General features: G+C 49.1%; 8 protein-coding genes across 8 annotated transcripts; 4 read left to right on the forward strand and 4 right to left on the reverse strand.

The window, feature by feature from the left end:
* Positions 1-31: 31 nt before the first annotated feature.
* Positions 32-1,027, forward strand: DSM5745_08938 (aldo/keto reductase; the record flags this gene model as incomplete). Its single annotated transcript, XM_026750954.1, has 3 exons — positions 32-88; positions 142-422; positions 481-1,027. 3 exons carry the CDS (start codon positions 32-34, stop codon positions 1,025-1,027), a joined length of 885 nt encoding a protein of 294 aa, XP_026600967.1.
* Positions 1,028-2,202: 1,175 nt separating this feature from the next.
* Positions 2,203-4,632, forward strand: DSM5745_08939 (uncharacterized protein; the record flags this gene model as incomplete). The annotated part of the gene is made up of 1 exon (XM_026750955.1): positions 2,203-4,632. The coding sequence occupies one exon, from the start codon at positions 2,203-2,205 to the stop codon at positions 4,630-4,632; it is 2,430 nt and encodes an 809-aa protein (XP_026600968.1).
* Positions 4,633-5,138: 506 nt separating this feature from the next.
* On the reverse strand, positions 5,139-7,382 carry DSM5745_08940 (uncharacterized protein; the record flags this gene model as incomplete). Its single annotated transcript, XM_026750956.1, has 1 exon — positions 5,139-7,382. One exon carries the CDS (start codon positions 7,380-7,382, stop codon positions 5,139-5,141), a length of 2,244 nt encoding a protein of 747 aa, XP_026600969.1.
* A 636-nt stretch (positions 7,383-8,018) lies between these two features.
* On the forward strand, positions 8,019-8,930 carry DSM5745_08941 (uncharacterized protein; the record flags this gene model as incomplete). The annotated part of the gene is made up of 2 exons (XM_026750957.1): positions 8,019-8,087; positions 8,151-8,930. 2 exons carry the CDS (start codon positions 8,019-8,021, stop codon positions 8,928-8,930), a joined length of 849 nt encoding a protein of 282 aa, XP_026600970.1.
* Positions 8,931-9,881: 951 nt separating this feature from the next.
* Positions 9,882-11,680, reverse strand: pmt2 (protein O-mannosyl transferase; the record flags this gene model as incomplete). Its single annotated transcript, XM_026750958.1, has 4 exons — positions 9,882-10,682; positions 10,738-11,290; positions 11,351-11,481; positions 11,543-11,680. The coding sequence occupies 4 exons, from the start codon at positions 11,678-11,680 to the stop codon at positions 9,882-9,884; spliced, it is 1,623 nt and encodes a 540-aa protein (XP_026600971.1).
* A 955-nt stretch (positions 11,681-12,635) lies between these two features.
* Positions 12,636-14,679, reverse strand: DSM5745_08943 (putative MFS monosaccharide transporter; the record flags this gene model as incomplete). Its single annotated transcript, XM_026750959.1, has 6 exons — positions 12,636-13,033; positions 13,087-13,799; positions 13,871-14,064; positions 14,132-14,420; positions 14,486-14,563; positions 14,621-14,679. The coding sequence occupies 6 exons, from the start codon at positions 14,677-14,679 to the stop codon at positions 12,636-12,638; spliced, it is 1,731 nt and encodes a 576-aa protein (XP_026600972.1).
* Positions 14,680-17,232: 2,553 nt separating this feature from the next.
* On the reverse strand, positions 17,233-18,678 carry DSM5745_08944 (putative mitochondrial carrier protein; the record flags this gene model as incomplete). Its single annotated transcript, XM_026750960.1, has 4 exons — positions 17,233-18,091; positions 18,152-18,303; positions 18,393-18,399; positions 18,467-18,678. The coding sequence occupies 4 exons, from the start codon at positions 18,676-18,678 to the stop codon at positions 17,233-17,235; spliced, it is 1,230 nt and encodes a 409-aa protein (XP_026600973.1).
* Positions 18,679-19,277: 599 nt separating this feature from the next.
* Positions 19,278-22,675, forward strand: spt16 (chromatin-remodeling protein SPT16; the record flags this gene model as incomplete). Its single annotated transcript, XM_026750961.1, has 7 exons — positions 19,278-19,457; positions 19,507-19,591; positions 19,649-19,770; positions 19,844-19,999; positions 20,052-21,483; positions 21,533-22,131; positions 22,187-22,675. The coding sequence occupies 7 exons, from the start codon at positions 19,278-19,280 to the stop codon at positions 22,673-22,675; spliced, it is 3,063 nt and encodes a 1,020-aa protein (XP_026600974.1).
* Between the last annotated feature and the right edge of the window lie 253 nt (positions 22,676-22,928).

Here is a 22,928-nt window from a genome sequence, read left to right on the forward strand (position 1 = left end):
CAGATTTGCCATATAGTTCTCTGCAGCAACCATGACCTTGACATCGATTCCCACCACGCAATTGAAAGATGGCACATCGATCCCCGTGGTATGGAGACTTCCGTCCTCAAGCGTACCCTCTTTCTAATCAAATGGATCCAGATCGGATATGGAACTGGCACTGCCTGGTTCAAAAAAGTGGGCGATACTGGTGTCAATCGCGAATTGGTTGAATCGGTTAAAACCGCTATCCGATTAGGATATCACCACCTGGATGGCGCCGAGGTTTACGGTACGGAGCAGGAGTTGGGCGTTGCAATCAAAGAGTGTGGTGTCCCGCGAGAAAAATTATTCGTGACAACGAAGGTGAACCAGAACATTGCCGATATTCCCAAGGCACTCGATGATAGCTTAGCCAAGCTTCAACTGAGCTATGTTGACCTGTATGTGCCACTCCTTTGCTGCTGTTTCTAATCATCGATTTTGAACCGTTGCACCTAGTTACTTGATACACCAGCCCTTTTTCGCCAAATCTCCAAGTGAACTTCAAGATGCCTGGGCGGCTATGGAGAAGGTGAAGCAAGCGGGCAAAGCCCGAGCGGTTGGGGTATCCAACTTTCTTGAGAGCCATTTGGAGACGATCGCGCAATCCGCAAAGATCCTGCCAGCGATCAACCAGATTGAATACCACCCGTATCTGCAGCATGGTTCCCTCATTCCGTATCAAGAGGAGAAGGGAATCACAACAGCAAGTTATGGACCGCTCACACCAGCCACTCGAGCTAAGGGGGGGCCTTTAGATCCATTGTTGTCGAAACTTGCTGGGAAGTATGGTGTTGGCGAGGGAGAAATTCTTCTGAGGTGGTCACTTGATCGTGGCACCGTGTCCATCACCACCAGCGGGAAAGAGTCTCGCCTGAGTACATACCTGGATGTGCTAAAATTCCACCTAACGCCTGAGGAAGTGGACGAGATATCACGGATCGGTAACCAAAAGCATTACAGAGCCTTTTGGCTTGAGAAGTTTGCGGCCGATGATCGCTCATAGCCAAAAGATGTGTACGACTCGGACATTGACCCCGATCAATAAACACATAGTATTGACATTTCATATTCATTAAGAAACTCTACAATTTGTCAGAACTGAGCCAGAGTCAATTTGAGCAGCTGTAGGTTGCATTTGAACTGTGAGGGTTGAGCAACTTCTTACCTCTTACTCTGCAAGCTCATAGATTTTACGAGGCACTCAATCGATGATCCTTCAATAGCCGGTTACCACAGTCAAGGTGTACGACTTTGTGCGACACTGGTCTGCGGGCTTTATCAAGGCCAGGCGATTCCTCACTTATTACTCCGTTGACTCGGCTGAGTGAAACATTTCGAGCAGCCACAGCACGCAGAGCCACATTTTCCAGTAAATCAAAGTGTAGGTAGGGTAGCACAGGCAGGAGTGCCCTACGGTACAGAGTACTCGGGGTCGAACAAGGAGGAACCGCTACCGTAAGGCGCTGCCAAGCCCTCCCTCCGCCTGACACTAGAGTCCCGCTGTCTTTTCCCTACTTAGCCACACCCTCGTACGGAGTATGGAGGTCGGTTTCTTCCCTCTATATTTGCTTACTCCACTGTTTCATTCACTCTTTCTTTTGGATCTGATATTTATGAGCACATTTTCCCACACTTATCCTGGCGGAGGAGGCTCCAACCCCCCAATGGCCCCAGGCGTTCCGCAATAGCTTCTCACCATCATTCGCGGGCAGATTATTGCTGATTATTTGTGCGGGCGGCACGTCTTATTGTCTATGATATTTGCGTGATACGCACCCTCGTTTGCTGTATATCCCGTACTTGGTACGCACAATTGTCACGGTACAAACGCATAGCTGTGGGCTTCGGAAACGGCTGCCTTTCTCCGCGCTTGTCTGGTGCGATGAGATTCGACCCGCGCTTAACAGTACTTCTCAATACACGACTTGAATGGGGGGAGGGGGGAAAGCGACCTTAATAAACGGTTCGCGTCCTCTATCTGCATCAGCTCGCTGTGTTGTACTTTCTATGGTGTGACCCCAACGTTCCGCAAATTACTCTTAGCGCATTGCAGTTTCTGAACAGATTTGACTCGTTCTATATCCAAAAAGGGCTGTCATATAGATTATTTCAAGGTCTTTGTGGAGTCCTTTGCCTTAGGATTTATCGCGGTGGTTGTCCGTCACCGAGAGGACTGCAATGTCGTCTCGCTCCACCGACAACTCTGTTAGACCTTCAGCATCTATTCGTGGACGGTCGACGCAAGCCGAACAAGGCCTGGTTGATCGGCGGTTGAAGCGTCTCCGTGAAAAGGTCCTCCCTTTCTATCCTTTTCTCCTCACCCTGCCCACTGATGTGCCCTTTCGACTCGGCAACCGCTTTGTCAACAATTGGGCAGTGGGTAATGACGGACCATTCGCTCCGGAGGAACAACAGTTACAATATATGACATTCTTGACCCACGACGAAAGCGATTCTCTCTTGGTAGCTGTGGGGGATTGGTCTGACGCCACAGGCAGCGTAATGGCCGATCCACGCTCGCGGCCTCAGAGTGCCACTAGTACGCCATCCAGCAATTCGGCGAGAAGAAAAATCAGTCTGCATGATTATAGACATAAGAGGAAGAACGGTACTTCGCCTTCACCAGTGAATCAAGAAGCTGCCAGCCATCAGGGTGCCTCCACCCTTCAAGTTCCCAACGATATTCATACTCCCAAATATATTCCAAATAGCGACAACCATCACAGACCGCCAAAAACCCGCCCGTCCTCAAAATCCGCCTCTCAATTTGATCCTGAATATGTAGACCGCAAGCGCCCCTCGGACCGTGAACATGATCGTCAGGGCCTGCTGGCTCAAGACAGCGCGCCCGCGAAGAGACGAAAGTTATCGCCCGATCCTCCAACACCTCAACCCAAAGCAGAACTATCCAATGGGAGTGGGCTTCCAGAGCTCTTGTCACCGACTCTCCCTCCAGTTTCGAGCACTCCGCGATTACCTCGACTTCTCTCTCCTACCTTGCCGCCAGATCTTGAAAGAGAGCTGGCTAAGCTTGGAAGTGAACCTCTGGCTTCGGACTCGCAGCCGGAGTCCGCTGGGAATAGCGACACTGCAAAGTTGCAAGCACAGAAGGAAAAGTCGTCTGCACGCGGTGCCTCACAGTCGGGATCAACAAATGCTACTAGCACCTCCAATATTTACAGCAAATCACCACGCTCGTGGCCTGAGATGAGCGTGATAAAAGATGTAGAGACTGCGAAGTCTAGTTCTCACACAGTTGAAAATGCCCATTCACAGTCCCAAGGGGATAACAGAACATCACGGCCATCCAGCACCAAATATATCCAGGCTTCATCATCGGGACCTCGGTTTGTTGTGAGGCTGAAATACGGAAAGTCGAACAGGAAGCGTGTTGAGGCCCTCCTCAAATTTTCTGGGAAGAGGAAGCTGTCCCGTCAAAGCTCACCCATGCCAGATGCAGTTGAGCGAGAAGTGACTCATTCAACAAAACCTGGTCAAGCTAAAGCCACGACACCTAGTCATACCAGCAAATTCGCTTATTTAGATGGCAGGTCGAAGCATGCGGCGGGCAGTCAGGCAAATTCTTCCATCAAAGATCGCTCGAAAGAGCCACGGTTAGCAGGTGCTGAGAAACCACAGACGCTGGCTTTGAGCCAAACACAACAGGAGAAAGCAAGGCCAGCATCATTAACGCCGGCGAAAGAGCTTAAACATCCCTCCCGACATGAAGCGGTCAGCAATGATGTCAAAGGGCATTCTTATCCGGCCCCTCGAAAAGCGCCTGCGGATTTGTCAACTTCAAATGCAACTACGCAATCGCCATCTCAGCCAGGCAGTGCGGATAGGAATGGTGAGCGTCGGGCTTGGAAGGAGGAGTATCAGAAGTATGGGAACCTGGGCCGAGAGCTGAAACATGCCGCTGATCGACATACGGCCAAAGACAAGGTTGCTAGCACTGATGAAAAGCTCGCTGCGGCCACCGCGATTGAGGCTATCATATGTTTTGTACTTGCTTTTATTGCGGAGGACCAGTCTAAAGTTATTTCACGTCAGATTGGCGATTCGTCGACTTGGTTATCTATTATCGCATACTGGCGGGTTGTCAAAAAGAAAAGCCTTTCTTATCCACCCCTTCATAGCCTCTGTCTCATACTGGGTGCTGTCTCTTACGATGCTATTCATGCTCTCGACCTGGAGCGTCTTGCTGTCACGCCTATACCAGGCGAGCACACTCCGGTTCCCACCCCAGCAAGCGACGGGCAACCCGTTCACCCAGAAGATAACAAGAAAACTTTCAAAGACTTCCTTGAGCTGAAAACTCGGCTCCCAGATTGTTACAGAGAGTCTCAACGATTGTGGTTCGATGGCTCTCGCGGCCTCTCGGAAGATATCCTTGCTCGAGAGTTCCCCGAGACTTGGTCGAAACGCGCCAGGAATTACTGCGAACAGGGCAAGAAACGGTTGCAACCCGGAAATTACTCCGGTGAGATATATTTACCGCTTGGGAAAACAAGTACGCCGCTTGAAATCGTCCGCTTTAGTTGTGCTCTTCTGAGTGAATGGTGTGCAAGAGAAAATATCAACTGGCGTGGTAAGCTTGATATATAGCCGCTTGCTTCTATCTTGTTATGAAAAATGCCTTGCATGAACAATCAACTCCTATCGACATTCCGACCGGCCCTTTGTCTGTTGCCAGCTAGCTATTCACAGAGCTAGCCCAGGCTGGGGCCGCCCATGCTCCCAGCATCCAGGGTAAATCCTGCTTGCATGGCTGCGGGCGTACATGGTACGATTTCTTCATATCTCCTTTCTTTCTTGTTTCCTTCAATCGTTGCGTTTTTTTTTATGATACCACGGGTTTACATCTTTGCTTGAGAATCCTATCTTTTGTCTATAGCGATTGAGCGTATCATAATATCATCATATTCTGAGAGTACCAATCCCATCCCGTTTCTAAACACTGTATGTTAACCACGCTAAAATGGATGAATGACCTTGAAGTGCCCAGAATAAAGGCGAAACAATCTGTTGCTAGAAAACACGGTAACAGTGGCTAATAACTTCGTATCATTGAACAGTCACTCCGTAAGCCATCGGATATCAAAGCACTAGGGCTACGCCGGGTAGCGAGATTCAGGGTTGGGTTCCTGACCAAATAACCAACCAGCTTCACGGCAATACCTCGCTTCCCTGCCATAAGCTCCAACCTCGCTACTCCAGCATATGATGGATGCATCCACAATATCTGCGACCACGCCTTCGATTGCTCCGAGGACACTCCAGCCGATTGCTCCTGCAATCAAGCCGACAATATAAGCGTATATGCTCCCCCTTAGCACTCCGTGATCTGTGGGCACTCTCAAGCTTCTAGCAGTGCTTACCCAACCTCCAAACCCAAGGGCAAGGGACATCATGAGGCGGACGGCATGAAGTATAAGCTTCGAAAGTTTATAAGGAAGAAGATGCGACTGATTTTCGCCAGACCTGGAAAACGATCTAGGATGTAGCGACGTTGTCGCTACTGACGGCGCGAGGTTCGTCATCTGAGTGAGACCGCGCGCAGAGAGGGCAAGAGGCTGAGAATGTATCGCAGCATATGTGAGCGCGAGAGGACTTGTGAGCCCGGTGATTGGAGCGGGAACAAAAGCATAGGTAAACAAACTCAAAATCGATGCAATCCGTCTGGGGAGTACCAGAAAGGGTATGCGAATCAGTAACGATATCAGTCGAGACAGGCATATTGTACCGAATAAAGCCGTCAATGAATGGATTGTGGCCGCCTGAACTACTTGCCTAGAGGTTGGCGTTGGGTTTGTAAACCGGTGGAAATACCACTGGCTTACTGTTGCTGCCGTGACTGCTCGCTGAATGCCTGCAATGACCCCAAGAGACCACAAATACACAAGGACAAAGAAGGCCCCCAGCCACCAGCTGCTGACGTTAACAATAAACGAATTCGGCGTGGACATATGCCCCCCGAGAAATACCCGAGTGAACATTAGCATCCATACCCATGTCCAGGAGACGATAAGAACAAGGTTGCCTAGACCAAGGAGTAACAGCTCTGCATTGGTGGCGAGGATCCGACACGCAAATTCAAGAATGCTAATTGCCTTTCCTATGGAATGACGACTTCGTATAACGTTGTAAACCCAAGCTGTGGCCATGGCGAATGGGACGAACGATCCGAATCGCATAATTTTGTCCTGAGCACTGGAGCCGCTCCGGAAACTCGAAATAAAAGGGTACAAGAAAAATGAGTAGAGGATCACTGGGACAACGAATATAATCATGTAAACCAAGGGGCGTACGTATGACCGTAGCAGAGCGAGCCATAATAATGAAATAAAGATCGAAACCAGGGTATAAATGCCGAGGCGGTAAAAGGAGCCATGGAGAGTCAGATATATTGTATCCCCCAATTTAGCCTTGTCTCTGGATGGCGGAGAGGTGTGTAAGTAAACAAGAAATGATGTAGCAAAGAGACAGGCCAATGATATCAGGAATAGATGCCCCCAGAAAACATCGTGGCCTGGGGACTCGGTCCTTCCAAGAGGCGCGGAAGTTTGTTGGGAGGGCTCAATGAGCGACTGCTGGGTGTCTTCTAATAATGACTGTTCGCTTTCTTCATGAGGCGTGGACAAAGTATTTATCCCTAACCTATCCATTCGAGGTACCTCCCGAAATCTTTGAACGGAGGGTGGTTTATCATCCTCAGGCCGACGCTGGTCACCGTCTTCTAACCGAAAACTAGACTTCAACGTGTCCTGGAGGCGAATATCGACCAAGTTACTCTTTGTCCGGTTTTCGCTATCATGAAGGAAGTTTTCTTCGCCATCAGCTTTCTCCACCACTGTAAGATCAAACCGACCTCTCGCCCTGCCTGGTCTGGCAGTACGCCATGTTGTCTCAACTCCTATTCCAGGCCACTCCCCTGGGCCGTCAAGGGGCTGTTTGGGGCTGGCTTCAAGGGAGTTGCTGCCATCCTCATCAGTCTCCGAGTCTTTTAAATGGCTGCTACCGAAATGCCGCCTTGATCTTTGAAGCGCATAGAAATCTGCTATTTCACGCTCATGCTCGGCCTCTTCATCCTCCTCATGAAAGTCCTCGGTGGCACTGTGAAATAAAGGCGCTTGTTGTGCTAGATTTCGCGAACCGAAGGCGAAATTCGAAAACTGCGAAGCCCCGGAATGGTATGGATCGGCCGGTCTCCTATGCAGGAAGGAACGGGAAGACAAATAGCGGGAGTTTTCAGGCTGCTGTGTTATTCGATTCCTATCCTTCCTAGGTCTCTCATCGGGACGAGGTACGATGCGTGATTGCGACTGAGCAAGGAAGCGTGAGGCATCTGCGTCCATGAGTGAGTTATGGCAGCACTGGCACTGAGCGATGGCAGCATGGGTGACTTACATTCAGAAAACATTTCCCAGTTCAAGTAAGAAGGGGATAGGCACGGTGCCTTCTAATCCCCTCGGGCTCTCGAATGCGTAGTTTATCGCAGTTTGAATATGGAGCGGTGAGCAACTATAGTCAATGATAATTTACCTGAGGAGACTGTGTTACGGTGAAGAAGCAGTTAGAAAGGAGTTGTTTACAGGCTCCCTGAGCAAGTATATATTAGACTAAAGACGTGATGGACGAGAGCCTGTGCATAAAGAATTGGGAAGTGAGTGTGGTCGACACTGCAGGCGTCATAAGACACGGTCATTGTGACAGCTGACTCATCAGCCTTGAAGTAGGCGGCCCACCTCACGCATCATTCAGACCTTAAAGAGACTCTTCCAAAGCAACCGCAACCCAATGCTCCAGCTTCCTAGTGCCCTGGAGCAGATTGGTTTTAGGTGACGCCTCTGAATCAACGCCGCGCGCTTTGTTTGCGGCTTCTCTGCAATACAGCCCCAAATGAGCTCTATGGTGGTCTAAAGTGGCGCAATCGATTCTCCGAAATATATCTTCTCCGCCCTTTGCGACAGTATCAACACACTTCGGTACCCATGTCACAGCCATGGGATTACATCGCTAAACTTGTCTGTATTGGTGACTCCGGGACCGGGAAATCCAGCGTAAGTGTGGCCGCTAGCTACGTATTGGAAAGTTCCTTGTTAACTGTCTTATGTTCGCTATAGCTGACTATCCGACTATGCGAGGGTCGATTTTCTTCAACGCACGATGTTACAATCGGCGTCGAGTTTGGATCTCGCATTGTTCCAGTCGGCCCGCCTGCGTCGAGAGATTTGGAAGCAGATCCTGAAATACACCTCCCCAACGATGTCCCTCCCGACCAAGATCCGTCCTTAGCGCATCTTGAGGACTCCAACACACTCGTCGTCTCCGGACTGCCAAATCCTCCTCAAAAAGTACAGCAAACACAGAAAAAGATGAAGTTATCCCTTTGGGATACTGCTGGACAGGAAACCTACAAGTCCATAACTCGATCGTACTTCCGGGGTGCCTCCGGCGCGCTCCTTGTATTTGATATCACTCGACCGGTCACCTTTACCTCGTGCACCCAGTGGCTTCAGGATTTACGCCAAATTGCCGAAGAAGGCATCGTTGTTATTCTGGTGGGAAACAAGAGTGACCTTGCAGGAAATGGGTTGGATTCGAACCAAAGACGTGTTACTAAGGAGGAGGCAGAGGAATGGTGCCGCATGAACAATGTTGTGCGCTACCTTGAGACGAGTGCCAAGTCAGGCGAAGGAGTGGAACGTGCGTTTCTCGAAGTTGCCGAGCGAATTTACCGCAATATCGAAACGGGCAAGTATGATCTTAATGACCGTCGCAGTGGCGTGAAAAGTTTCGGTGCGTCTGGCGGTGCGAATAGCAAAATGCCCAAGACCGTTACGTTAGGAATGAATGACGCGATGCGCAAGGGCGGCAATAGTCTGGGTGGAAGTTGTTGCTAATCAATGTGCCCATCCTAAACCTGATGTGTAAGTACGGCATGTCGATCGACGCTACTTTGTGATCCTATGGTTCTTTTGCTCTCGGAGCTTAATGGAGTCCTCGATTATTTCGTTTCGATATATGAAATATTACCAAGAGCGAGAGCAGAACACACACTGATCAATAAATAATACAAAAGCTCCTTTTGGTGTAACAAATAACAAATGGACATAGTATGAGACAAAGAGGTTGAGAAGAGAAGGGAGCAGGATGCTGCAAGTGAAGAAGGAAAGTCAAGACACTCCATTGATGACCCTCAGTTAGCGATTCGCCAACCGCTCAGCCAGTTCAGGTGACGCCATTGTTGACTTGGGCCTTCGATACCAAAAACAATCACTTGGAAGTATGCGAAAACTCCAATCACCAGAATATAAAAAAGCCCATAAACCGCGCAACGAGCCTTGGAGTTCAAAGACTGAGTGAGCCAATCGACACAGAAACCGAAAGTCAGAATAGCGTAATAGAGTGCCGGGTAATAGTGGTGAACATAGGTGACCCGGGCCATAGCGATGAAAGGCAGGTAATGCAGAAACCAGCCAACAACGGGATACAAGCCGGCAAAATGAATGTGATCAATGTCTGCCTGGCTAAGCTCATTGTAGCCGCGTTGCCATCGCACAAGGTACCACAAAGCTAGCAGCCCGAAGACAGCTAAACTCAGAGTACTTCCCCAATAGACAACGGGGTTGCCAAGGAGATAATATTTGATCACCTTTTCGTCCCAAGAGCACATGCGTAGACCGACATTAAGTATCGGCCATTGCCATGGTTTCGATGCAAGATCATCCTGTTTATCAGGGTCGGGTACTAGAGCATTGTTCGACGTCATCATCGCAACATTCAGATGTACGAAGTCTTTAAAGAAGGGAGACTTGTAAGATCCAGGGTCACCAGGAGGAACTGTTATTATGTTAGCGTTGGCCGCAACAAGAATAGGCGTGGAATGACATACGACGGTCGTTGGTATGAGTCTCAATATTCCAGTGCGTATAAACGTCGCGGTGGTTGTTTTCCTTCACGCAAGTTGTTTCAATCTGCTTGAAACCCCATTGGGGAAGATTTGTATTGCCGGCGCGTAGATAACAACCTAGGACAGGGTGTCGTAATCGGAAGGCTGTAGTCAAAGTCCTGATTCGACTTCTGTCTCTGGATGCCACATCGTCGACGACCTCAACCTTCCAGTGGTCCTTATCGTCTCCTATAGTCAAGTTACCATAGCAAGAAACCTCGTGGTGGCTCTTGGTTATTGGAGCCGGAATGTTATGCGAATGGAGGTTTCGACCTGTCTGACCGTGAATCAGACGGATAACATCGCCATCACCGACAAACTTGAGAGGTGCATCCGCATCATACTGCGGCTCTTTGCGGTTCGGATAGATGAACCAGTCGTTGTTCGCGTCCTTGTGATGATAGCATGTAACTTGTTGCTGCGAGGATCCTTCGGGATAGGTCTGGACATGAGAGTGGAGAAGTCCACCGCCGTATCCCATATTTTTGAGGGTGACTCTTGAGCCGAAGGCAACCTCGAGAGGGCTGTCTTTGCCCACCTGGGTACCTTTAAGATTCGCTTGGAACAACGAGCTCATCTGCGCATCGCCTGGGCCGCTGTTCTCTAGAATCAAGAAGTGAATATAGAACGAGAAGACATATACCAGGGCTGGAATAAGAATCAAGCCCACCACGCGTGCCGCAAAATGTTTAGCTAGCGTGACCTGGTGACCTGTCAGCATCAAGAACGATGATTCAGTGAGTAGTATGGGGGACAACCTCCGACATCTTTAGATCACCAAACTTATTCCAGAGATCTTCGATGGTGTAAAGACCAACAAGCGCAGTACAAAAAAGGCCAACCCATTTGACGCTACAAACACAGCCGATACTGATACCGGTCAGGAAAAGCCAGGTAAACCACTCAACGGAGAAACTCGAGCGCTGCAAACGATGGAATTTTGCCCAGCAGAACGTGGTAGTGAACGTGAAGCAAAGAAGCATAGAGTCAAGCAGTATGAATCTTGATATGGTTGCATATGAGTTTTCGAAAAGCACCATTAGGCTCACAAGCCAAACTGTACCTCTCCGAAAGCCAAGCTCTCTTGCCGTTAGATAGGCGAGTGGAACACACACCACACCAAAGGCAGCATTAAATAAACGCATGAAAGTGTAGTTCAAGTCCTCGGGGTACGTTTCACCGGATTTGAACTCGAACGATCCATTATAGCCGGCAAGAAGGCCCGACAAGCCCACAAGCATTTTTCCCAACGGAGGGTGAACATCAAAGTAGAACTCGCGTTTCAGGTAATGTGACCCAAATTTTCCGAAACTAGAGATGTTGTTAGCTTATGCCGAAAGCCTATATCCGGAACATGTGGTTGGTTCATACTGCGCCTCATCCCAAGTCACGATATTTGAGCGGCCGATCCGGTACATACGCGTGAACATTGACAGGACTGTCAGAAGAATCGGTGCAATCATAGGCTCCCAATCAAGTAGAGCGGAAAGATGAGATTTTGGCTATTCATGAGACAGCTGCATTAGCTGCCTGAAGCTGAACATGCGGCCAAGAAGGTCATACCCGCTGTTTTCCCTTTTTGTCGTCAAGTTCGACCAAGCTGGAAGTCGTGCTCTGTCTTTCCGTGTGCGGAACGTTTCTACGTCGCACATCGGAGGCCAAGCTCGCCCCGGTGGTTGACGCAGAGCCGTTATCAGCCATGCTGGAAATAGTGACCGATTCCTACTAAGAAGACGTACAGGAAGATGAGAGATGATGGGAAAAAAGTGATCCGCTTTCGGAAGCAAACAATGTAAAGATAGAAGAGAAGCAGGAAAAGAAAGCAAGAATAGGCGACTAATAGTACGGCACACTCATATCTGGCAGGAGACTGCGAAGCTTCCTTTGCAATTGAATAGGAGGTGGGCGAGCTAAACAGAGTGTTCTTCAATAATTGAAGGCCCCAAAGTGAAACAATTGGACAAGTTGATCGGTAAGCAGGAGCAAAAGCAGGTGAGCGAAGGTTATGAGTAGGCGTTGGACGGGCAAGTCCGACATCAAGGATGAAGTTGAAGTCCAAAATGGCGAGTTGGCCAGAAGGTGTGCATCTACGCGGCAGAATATTTATTAATAGGTGTACATTTTGAGCGCTCGCCGCCGAGGTGCCGCCGGCCCGCCCAGACCACTTAAAAGGGCAGTACATACATCTACATAGCACTAGTCTCTAGATCCAGCGAAACGTTCTGAAGGTCCAGAATCATCCGGACTTCTTTTTAATAAAATAGCCAACTCAAATAAGGATGCTGGTTTATCACACGAATAGTCTATCCGATAAATAAAATATTATACCATCTCTCACCATGATCAAATGAACCGGGCTTCTCTATGTCTACAAATTAAGCGTTGCAACTTGACTGATACCTTTAGTCAGAAAATCACCATATGGAGATAGCGACACAATATGATAATAGGTCTATGCGAGATCAAATCCAAAGGAAACGGTAAGACAAAAGATTGCGGTGGGGACACGCTATCACCAAGTTTCAACCCGAAAACGCTGCAGATCATACAAAATGAAAACAAAAAAACCAGTAGTGGAGCCGGGGAGGGCAATGCATCTATCATGCAACGGAGCTGACGGAAGTCGCAGGAACGATTATTTAGCGAGAACAGCTTTTTACTGCTCGACTTCTTCATCCTGCTCTAACCTTCTATATTGAGTGTCCTGTGGGCGGTTCGACGGTCCCCTATTGCGGCTGACTATATTCGATATCCAACCCCCTAGCCCCTCGGGTCGGCTTCCGCTGTCATCTTGAGAGCCAGTATGGTCACTTTTACCATTGTTATCAGAGGTGATATTGGGAGGATTGATGTTTAGGCCGGGGATGGCACTATCGGCTCCATGCTGACCATACTGGCGCCTAATATCAAGCGAGGGGACTGGTGAGCCGGCACTCATCAGGGAGCCACGCTCGCCCTGAGTGGCGGGAGTTGGCATAGCGGTAGTTGCATCGCCGAAGAGCAGGTCCATATCCTCCAGACGGACTCCACTCGTTTCGGGATAGAGAAACCAAACTAAAGTCCATGTCAGTCGTCGAGAGCCGGCGCGAAATGACAGAAATGCTCACCAACAACAAAACTGCATGCACAAAAGAAGGCATGAACCAAATACAGCCTCCATTTTATCGCAGCCTGAAGAACAGGCGTGACCTCACCGACCAACCAGTTGAAGGCCCAATTGGTTGCAGTGCTGAGACTGGCGCCCTTCGCACGAATGCTTAAGGGAAGAATTTCGGGAGGGTACAGCCACGGTATAGGACCCCATGAGGCGCCGAAAGCAGCATTGTAGATCACAACGAATATAACGGTGAGGGTTCGGGTAGCCTTGATATCAATAAAAATAAAATAGGAGATCGCTGACAGAGAAAGGACCATAGCCAAGGCACCAGACAGAAGTATGGGACGCCTCCCCCAGCGGTCCACAAGATACCAAGGAGGGACCGTCGATGCGAGATATATCAGGCCATTTATTCCAGTCATGAGAATAGCATCGCGGCCGGCCCATCCAGCGGACTCGAATACCAGCGGCGCGTAGTATGAGATGACATTGATCCCATTCAGTTGCGCGAGGGCTTGCGCAGACATTGCAATTAGTACGCGCTTGTTATATCTCCTGAACATGTCGGCGTAAGACCGTTCTCCTTCTTGTCGGGTGATAAGTACGTTCATCTTGATTTCCCTGTATTCTTTCTGGGCCTCCGGGTTGTGAAGATCCCCTTTACCATAGAGGTTGGCGATGACCACCATACCCTCTTCGTCATGGTCATTATCCAGCAGCCACCTAATAATCAGGATGTATTAGCCAATTCCGCAAATTGCGCCGCACAAAAAAAAGGTATCGATCGGCCTTACCTTGGAGATTCACAAATAATGAGACTCCCCAGGCCAAGGAGGAGTCCCATAATACACTGCAAGAGCAACGGTAGGCGCCAGGAAAAGTCACTATCAATGAAGCTACAAAAGTAGTCGACCCAAACACTAGCAGCATATCCGAAGATATTCCCCGTGAACTCAATGCAGGCCAACTTTCCTCTATTGTGAGGAGGCTGCAGATCCATGATTAGTATGAGCCATAGTATACTTTGTGAGAACAAACAGATGGGGTAACGGTACCGAGATCTCAGACTGATACACCGGGACGATGGTGGATAATGCCCCGACACCCAGACCGGCAATTATACGGCCTACCATCATCATCGGTAGCCCCGTCGCAAAGGTTTGGAAAGCGCCGCCGATGAAGAACACCATAGATCCATAGAGGATAGTTCTGCGGCGACCAATTACGTCGCCAATCTTCCCAACGAGCAAAGAGGAAATAAAAGCCCCAACTTCTAATATTGCAACCACTGTGCCAATTTCCGCTCTGGATGGCTGATTGAAATAATCTTTGAAGTACAAGCCTCTGGTTCTAGGTTAGTACAGATTGCCACTAATGACCTGTTTCAGCACGCATGAGGCGAGACGAACGTTATAATCCCCGACATCACACCCTGATCATAGCCAAACAAAAAGACACCTAATGACACAAATACGCTCGTGAAATAACTATGCCAGATTAGCAGTTGAATCTAGAGACACTCTCGTATATGGTAGGTTCCTTACAGCAGTGGCCTCCCAACCAAGCCATGCGTTTGAGTAAGATGCCGGTTGCCTGGCGACATTATCGCAGCGATCAAGCGTTCAATGCGTGATATCTTCCTTGGAGGGGGTAGTGGTATTTCTATTTTCTCGAGGCCAGAGTTGCCAGTACTCTGCTGGTTCTGATAGTGCACACGTTTCGCCTGTTTCAACCGTGTCCTCGACCCGGCTCGACTGGAGCCCCCACGATCCAGGGATTCTATGAGTCGGGCTCTGAGAGGACCCTCTGCATCCGCGATTTGTTCTGCTAAATCTCCAGTATCGCTCCAAAGCAAGAAATCCGATCCGACGGAGTGAGCCGAGGATGATATAGATGACCGACGGCTACCCTTCTCGCTCGCAGACTCTAACGCCCGTGCGAACGGATTCTGGGAAACAGATCGTAAAGACCGCAAGGGTATGGTTGTAGAAGCGTGCGGCGACGACGTTGTTGGAGGAATGTTGGCGGTTGAGGGCTGATGTCAACAGCCCTGTCGTTGGTGGGGAATCGAAAGGGGTGGATGACTGGATGTCAGTTGGGGTATCGATAACCTTTCATCAAATGATCGTGTTCCGCCGCGTGAGTTTGACCCGGAGCATCACATCAAATTGGAAGATCAACCAAGACACCCGCTGGCAGTCTCGTGATGCGGAAAGGGCCAAAAGGACAGCCTAAGACCCGGCCTGGTATTCCGAAGTGACCAGCCAAATCGGATACTTGCGGCTAAACCAAACTAACAAATGCGAGCCTAAGGAGAAAGCAATGACGATGGTCCTTTAGAGTCTGCTCACGAGACGACAGGGAAAAGACCGACGATGCAGGATGACGATGGTATCCCAGGCTAGGTATTCAGCCGAAAGGGCAGGGTGACGGTCAGGTGGGAAGCACTAGCCAACAATAGAACAGCTGTCCAGGTGGACGACGACCGCGACAAGTCACAAAGAACAATATGGCAGATGATGGGATAGTTTGAACTTGGTCTTTCGATTGTGGAATTGACTGGGTGAGAAAGGGAGCGAAGGTAAGACTCGGCCCAAGAAAAGAACAGGGTCAATACTTAATAGTACTCCGTAGTTATGCGAGTATGGGGTAGCCAGTCTACTCCGTAGGCGTAGATAGTACGGAGTACCTAGTACGGGTTACTCCTTTTCGGGGATAGATGATCCTGGGGGCCCAGGCTAGTGAAATATACACACGTAAGGAACTTAGACAGTTGACAGCCTGTTACCTAATGCTCTGCGGCTTGGGTAGATACTCTGGGGCAATCATTTATTTAGCTATGCAGTGGTGGTAGTCCACTACTCAAACAGAAAGCTACCTACTCCGTACTCGAGAAGTGAGATGAACCTTGTATCACAGTGACTGAGGCACTTAGATTCGGTTCTGACGCCGTAGGATCTCAACCTATTATCCGTATGTATGTGGCTGAGGTAGGTAGTCATCAAAAGTCAATTGAGTCCAAGCTGCAAGTGAAGATGGCAACGTTGGCCGTAGATTCACTCCTGATACCTACGAATGTAAGATTAGCACTCCATAGGGCATCCCAACCACGGAACTCCACTCACTCCAGGAGTTTTGGGGCTCGGGAGGGCGAGGCTGCTCAAATCCGGGACTACTCCGTACTACTGGACAGTGCAGAGTCGAGACTGGGTGCTGCTGGGCTCTGGCCAAGGTGGCCCAGTGGGGACCTTCTCCCCCGGGCAGTGCCGTAACCGAACTGAAGTACGGTGTTCGCCCCATAGTCCATACGGAGTACGTACACTCCTTGGAAACGAGATTCTCGAAAATCGGCAGTCCATGCTCAACGCCACATTGCTAGCGCTGTGGTATCAGTGTTGAAATTACACAAACAGTATACCCTAAGCAGCTGTTTTGCGACGTAAGATACGTCTACAGGGCGCTATAAGAAAAGGAGTGGAGCCGCCAAGATTCGAGAGAATTTCGCTTCCGAGGTGTAGTCCATACTATGTAGTTATATAAACGCCGGGATGCGTCAAACTTCTCGAGTTCCTCACATCATGACGCTGAGGGCTGGTTCATCAGGAATTGATGTCAGAGCATTTGACTAGTAGTGGAATAAGGGAATATAATTGTGATCTCAACCGGTCTGACCGTTTATGCTTTATATAACGTAGTAAATCGTGTCCTGTGGTATGACATCACAAGGATCCGCATTCTTCCAATAGATTGCGGTAAGTGATAATAACAATAATCGCAGTATAGTGCACAAAACATCATATAGCTTCTCAGATATAGAGCTCTTTTACATGTCTAATTTAATATGCATAGTGCTCCATACAATACTCGCAAATATACAAAGATAGGTGAAGCGGGTGGAGGAGCTAGTATAAGTGAAATGGATAAAACCACCGGTGCCGTTCATATGCAACTTGCACGATGCGACAGATCGTGTTCCATCGCAATATGAGCGCCTGATCAGGGCAAAGCGCGCGCGAAAGCCGCATGGGATATGTTTCGCTAATTGTACTGTGCCCTCATTCCGCCAAGGTGCTTGTCGGCGCAACATATGGCATTTCCGTTGCATTTGAGAGTTCGAACGTCAATTATAAGTGAAGAGCGGAGACAGAGAGCGCTATCATGATAGCAGGATATCATAGCCATCTTTTCGTATGTATGTGGCATCTGCCATGTTCGCGTGCTTGCGTCGCACCAATTCGAATATCACGAGTCCAGCACTTGTGCTGGGAACTTGACGAAGAGCATTTCCCAAGAATCCCCGATATAGCCATCTGATCCAGCCTCCAGCCCGAGCAGCTTTCCTTTTGCACCGCTTATACGTTTCCTGGTATGCTAAGTAATAGATCTGCAGCATTTGCCTCTTCGGAGGGCGCAAAGTTGCTTGATGGTCAAGATATTCCAACCGCGCAACGTGTATGTTCTGTACAGCATTTATTGGATATTGGATTGACTGCTGAGCAACAGATGCGGTGAGGCCAGCGGCGAGTAGGAAACAGGGCTCCAAGGCATAATGCGGCTTGATCAGCGGCACCCCACGATCGCTGGACTGGGTTGATTGTAATGAGCCCCCCTTATCAGAGTGTAAGGAGCCATAATACCTAGTGAGGAAAGAGTAGTACGCCTGCGATTTGATGTACTCGAAGAACGAAAAGAAGACGGCACTGCCAAACGAGTCACGCAGAAACGAGAGAGTCCAGCCGGCGAAAATACCACGTAGTCCGATGTGCTGAAGTTTATGCTGGCCATAGTGCCACATGCTATGATAACGACCTTCGATGATGTCGTTGGTTCTGAGGCGAACCTGTAGAGCATCTAGGGGAGCAGCTACAATAGACTGCATTGACCCAGCAATTAAGCCCGCTATGAAAGTATCGGCGGGGGTAGCTGGTGGATATGTGCGTCTCACACCTCGCGAGACAGGTTCGTACAAAGTTCCCAGGATCTGGAGGTAAGATGTGTATAGCACAGCCCCGACCCTGTCAAAGACGTTCAGCTGAATTGTTCTCCCCCAATCAGAGAACTTTCGGCCCACCTACCCAGCATTAGCCAGCAGTGGAGGCATAACCTGGTTTGGTATGAACCGCCATCCGTATGTTCGAACTGCATGTATGAGTAAACCTGGGGTAGTGGTGTGTAGTGACCAGCGGCCGCCTCCAGTTGGATGTGGGTAAACAGCTCGCGCAAACGCCTGTGCGGAAATAATGATTATATTTTGTATTAGTTGTCGGGGGGACCATGTCGAAAAGGGTTGGTAAAAGGAGGTCAGGAAGTGTGTACCATGTAACTGTGGAAAGTGAAAAGATCGGGTCAGTCAACAGTCGATGCCTAAAGCGAAGTAGCTGGATACCTACTCAACCCGAGTGCGAAAGAACGCCTTGACAGGAACTCTGAAGTAAAATGCCACAAGTTGCGCACTGAGAGCGCGTACACCAGCGGCCGAAGCGCCCGTGGCCGCATTACTGCGCGGATTTCTGCGGGACGTGCTGTCTTCTAAGGTTGATGGTCGGTCGTCGCTCTGTACAAGTCGGCCTGATTCAGACGGGTCTTCGGAAGGAATGTTCATGTTGGTCTCGAATTCAGGTCCGCAAGTCCAGAACCTTGAGATCAATTTTCGAAATGGAGACTGTCAACATAAGATCTAAATGAAATCATTGTAGTCACTGTTTCACTGATAGGGATGTGTATCAACACAGTACGGGGAGCCACAAATCGTCTTGGATGATCTAGAATGTACAGCCAGAAATGAGGTTCATCAGTAGAGCATGAAAAAAAACCAAGTCAGGGAAGCCACCTGGTGGCAGGGATGTAGTAATAGTATCAGTTTATGCAAACTAGCCAAACACATTACGCTAAAAGCTAAATGGGTTTCCGCCTAAACGCCAATTTGAAAGTCAAGACGCGCTCCGTCCTCTTTTCGCGTTTACTCTTCACTTCTTATTCATTTCTACAAAGAAGGTCCAGACCTATCACCTTCATCCCAACCTCTTGAACTGGCAACCACTATATCTTCCTACCAGCGCGATCTTAAGGACATTTCACATTCCCTTTCAGCTCCCAAGGCGAACTTGATCGAGCTTGCCTTGCCTTGCTTTTTTGACCTTCAGTTCCTGCGCGAACGGCAGGGCCCCGAAGCCTCAAAGTCGCCTTAGGAGGAGCCACATCATGGGTGACGAAATTGTCATCGATAAAACGGCGTTCTTCAGTCGCCTTTCAAGCTTCTATACATCATGGAAAGCAGATAAAAGATCTAGCCATCCGGTGTTTGGCGGTGCTGGATCTATCGTCATTTTGATGGGGAAGACGGACGAAGCGAATGGCTTTCAGAAGAACAATGCAATACATGTATGCTGATTATGACGGCGATCAGGATCCTCACACTGATGCTTCATAGTTTTGGTTACTCGGCTATGAATTTCCGGCTACACTTCTCGTCTTTACCCCCGAGGTTATGTATGTCGTGACGACAGCCAAAAAAGGTACCTTTTCTCGAAACAATAAACAATTCCGGACGCGCCTCGCTGACCGCATAGCAGCGAAACATCTAGAACCCTTGAAAGGTGGAAAGATTCCGGTTGAGATCTTGGTAACTACCAAGGATCAGGAAGAGAAAACCAAGGTGTTTGAGAAGTGTGTGGATGTTATAAAATCCGCTGGGGTATGTATTTGATCTCAGAATTGACCCGTCTATGACGCGACCGCTTCGGACACTAACATCTGCTTGCCAACAGAACAAGGTCGGAGTTTTGCCAAGAGACACAACTACTGGTCCGTTTGTGGAAGACTGGAAGCGCGTATATGGCAAGATATCCGGGGAAGTGGAAGAAGTCGACATTGCTCCCGCTCTTTCGGCGGCATGCTTTTCAGTCAAAGATACAGACGAGCTAGTATGTTCTCGAGACTGAAGAGTCAGCGAAAGCCACAGTTAATGCTTTATAGGTCTCTATAAGGAACGCATCGAGAGCTTGCAGCGGTCTGATGTCCGATTATTTCGTCGATGAGATGTCTCGTTTGCTAGATGAGGAAAAGCAGATGACACATAAAGCCCTATCTATGCGCATTGACGCCAAGATTGACGACACCAGGTTCTTCAACAAGCTTGCGAAATTACCCTCAGAATTCGATCCTCAACAAATCGACTGGGCATATGGTCCTGTCATACAAAGTGGCGGAAAGTATGACTTGAAGCTAACAGCTTTGCCTGATGACAATAACTTGGAGCCCGGAATCATCGTTGCTGGGTTCGGTGTCCGCTACAAAACCTACAGCTCAATAATTGGGCGCACCTACCTGGTTGACCCGACCAAGTCTCAGGAGGCGAACTATGCGTTGCTCCTGAGTCTTCATGAGGCCGTACTGAAGGAAGTCCGCGATGGCGTGGTAGCTAAGGAGCTCTACAACAAGGCCATTGGACTAGTTCGGACCAAAAAGCCGGAACTCGAATCCCATTTCATGAAGAATGTTGGCGCTGGTGTAGGAATTGAGCTTCGTGACTCGAATATGGTCCTCAATGGCAAGAACAACCGGATACTAAAGAGCGGCATGACCTTTGCTATAACGGTTGGGCTGGTGGATGTTGAAGAACTGGACATGAAGGACAAAAAAAGGAACGTCTATTCGATGATGATCACGGACACCGTTCGGGTTGGTGAACAGGGACCCCATGTCTTCACCAAGGACGCCGGCATCGACATGGACTCTGTATCATTCTACTTTGGAGACGAAGAGGAGCCTCAGAAACCTGCCAAAGAGAAGAAAGAACCTAAATCGAGTGCAATCGCGAGCAGGAATGTTACCAGGACAAAGCTCCGAGCTGAACGTCCTACGCAGGTTAACGAGGGCGCGGAGGCCCGGCGCCGTGAGCATCAGAAGGAGTTGGCTACCAAAAAGACCAAGGAGGGTCTGGACCGATTTGCAGGTACCACCGGCGACGACAACGGAGTCACACAGAAGAAGTTCAAGAGATTTGAGTCATATAAGAGAGACAACCAATTACCAACCAAGGTCAAGGATCTTACGGTTTATGTGGATCACAAGGCCTCAACTGTTATTGTTCCAGTAATGGGTCGACCTGTGCCATTTCACATCAACACCATTAAGAATGCAAGCAAGAGTGACGAGGGGGAGTACGCCTATCTTCGAATCAACTTTCTCTCACCGGGTCAAGGCGTTGGAAGAAAAGACGACCAACCCTTCGAAGATCTGTCGGCCCATTTCCTGAGGAACTTGACGCTCCGGTCAAAAGACAACGATCGGTTCGCGCAGGTTGCTCAAGACATTACTGAGCTCAGGAAGAATGCCTTGCGCCGTGAGCAGGAAAAGAAGGAGATGGAAGATGTTGTCGAACAGGACAAGTTGGCTGAGATTAGAAGTTGGTCCCTTCCCCTCAAAAGTTGGGTTTCAAACTAATTATGAGTCAGATCGCCGCCCTGTGAAATTACCTGACGTTTACCTTCGACCTCCGCTTGATGGTAAACGAGTTCCTGGCGAGGTAGAAATACACCAGAATGGTCTTCGCTATGTTTCTCCCTTTCGCAACGAACACGTTGATGTGCTGTTTAGCAACGTCAAACATCTGTTCTTCCAGCCTTGTGCTCATGAGTTGATTGTTTTGATCCACGTACACCTCAAGACTCCTATAATGATCGGCAAGCGGAAGACAAGGGATGTCCAGTTCTATAGAGAGGCTACTGAGATGCAGTTCGATGAGACTGGTAACCGGAGGCGAAAGCACCGTTATGGGGATGAAGAAGAGTTTGAGGCAGAGCAAGAGGAGAGAAGACGACGGGCGGCTTTAGATCGAGAGTTCAAGGCATTCGCGGAAAAGATAGCGGATGCTGGAAAGGATGAGGGTGTTGATGTTGACATCCCTTTCAGAGAAATTGGCTTTACTGGTGTCCCCAATCGCTCGAATGTTCTGATCCAGCCAACCACAGATGCTCTTGTTCAATTGACTGAACCGCCCTTCCTGGTTGTGAGTCTTAATGAAATCGAAATTGCGCACCTTGAAAGGGTGCAGGTGAGTTGAACAACGGATTTTTTAGTCAACTGGGCAGTATCTAATGTTCATTTAGTTCGGCTTGAAAAATTTCGATCTTGTCTTTGTGTTCAAGGACTTCCACCGGGCACCAGTGCATATTAACACAATCCCGGTGGAGAACTTGGAAGGTGTGAAGGATTGGTTGGATTCCGTGGATATTGCATACACCGAAGGACCTCTCAATCTGAACTGGACCACAATCATGAAGACTGTTGTCAGTGATCCATACGGTTTCTTTGCTGATGGTGGGTGGTCTTTCCTTGCGGCCGAGTCAGATTCCGAAGGTGGATCTGATGAAGAGGAGGAGTCGGCCTTTGAGCTATCCGAATCAGAACTTGCTGCAGACGAGAGTTCAGAAGAGGAGAGTGACTACGATGACGATGCTAGCGCGGATGATGATTTCAGCGCCGATGAAGAAGAGGAAAGTGGTGAGGATTGGGATGAGCTGGAACATCAAGCCAAGAAGAAAGACAGAGAGAGTGGCTTGGATGATGAAGGCATGGGCAAGAAGCGAAAGAGGTGATAGGTCGACCGGCTTCTACGCTTGCGCCTGATCTCGGCGGTCAACCATCTCTAGCAGAATATTGTATCCTAGTTATCTTGCAGTTTTAATAGAACATGCGCGCTGCACACCCGCACCCGTCTTCAGTGTTTCTCGACGTCCCTGATAGATACTTTGGTGCTGGCTATGGCAAGTCCAAGGGAATCTGTCGGAAGCCGAGACCAACAACCTAATAGGTGGTAAACTCATGGACCGAATGCAAAATGTAGTAGGA

This window comes from Aspergillus mulundensis (assembly GCF_003369625.1).
Source record: "Aspergillus mulundensis strain DSM 5745 chromosome Unknown scaffold_10, whole genome shotgun sequence".
Lineage (NCBI taxonomy): Eukaryota > Fungi > Ascomycota > Eurotiomycetes > Eurotiales > Aspergillaceae > Aspergillus > Aspergillus mulundensis.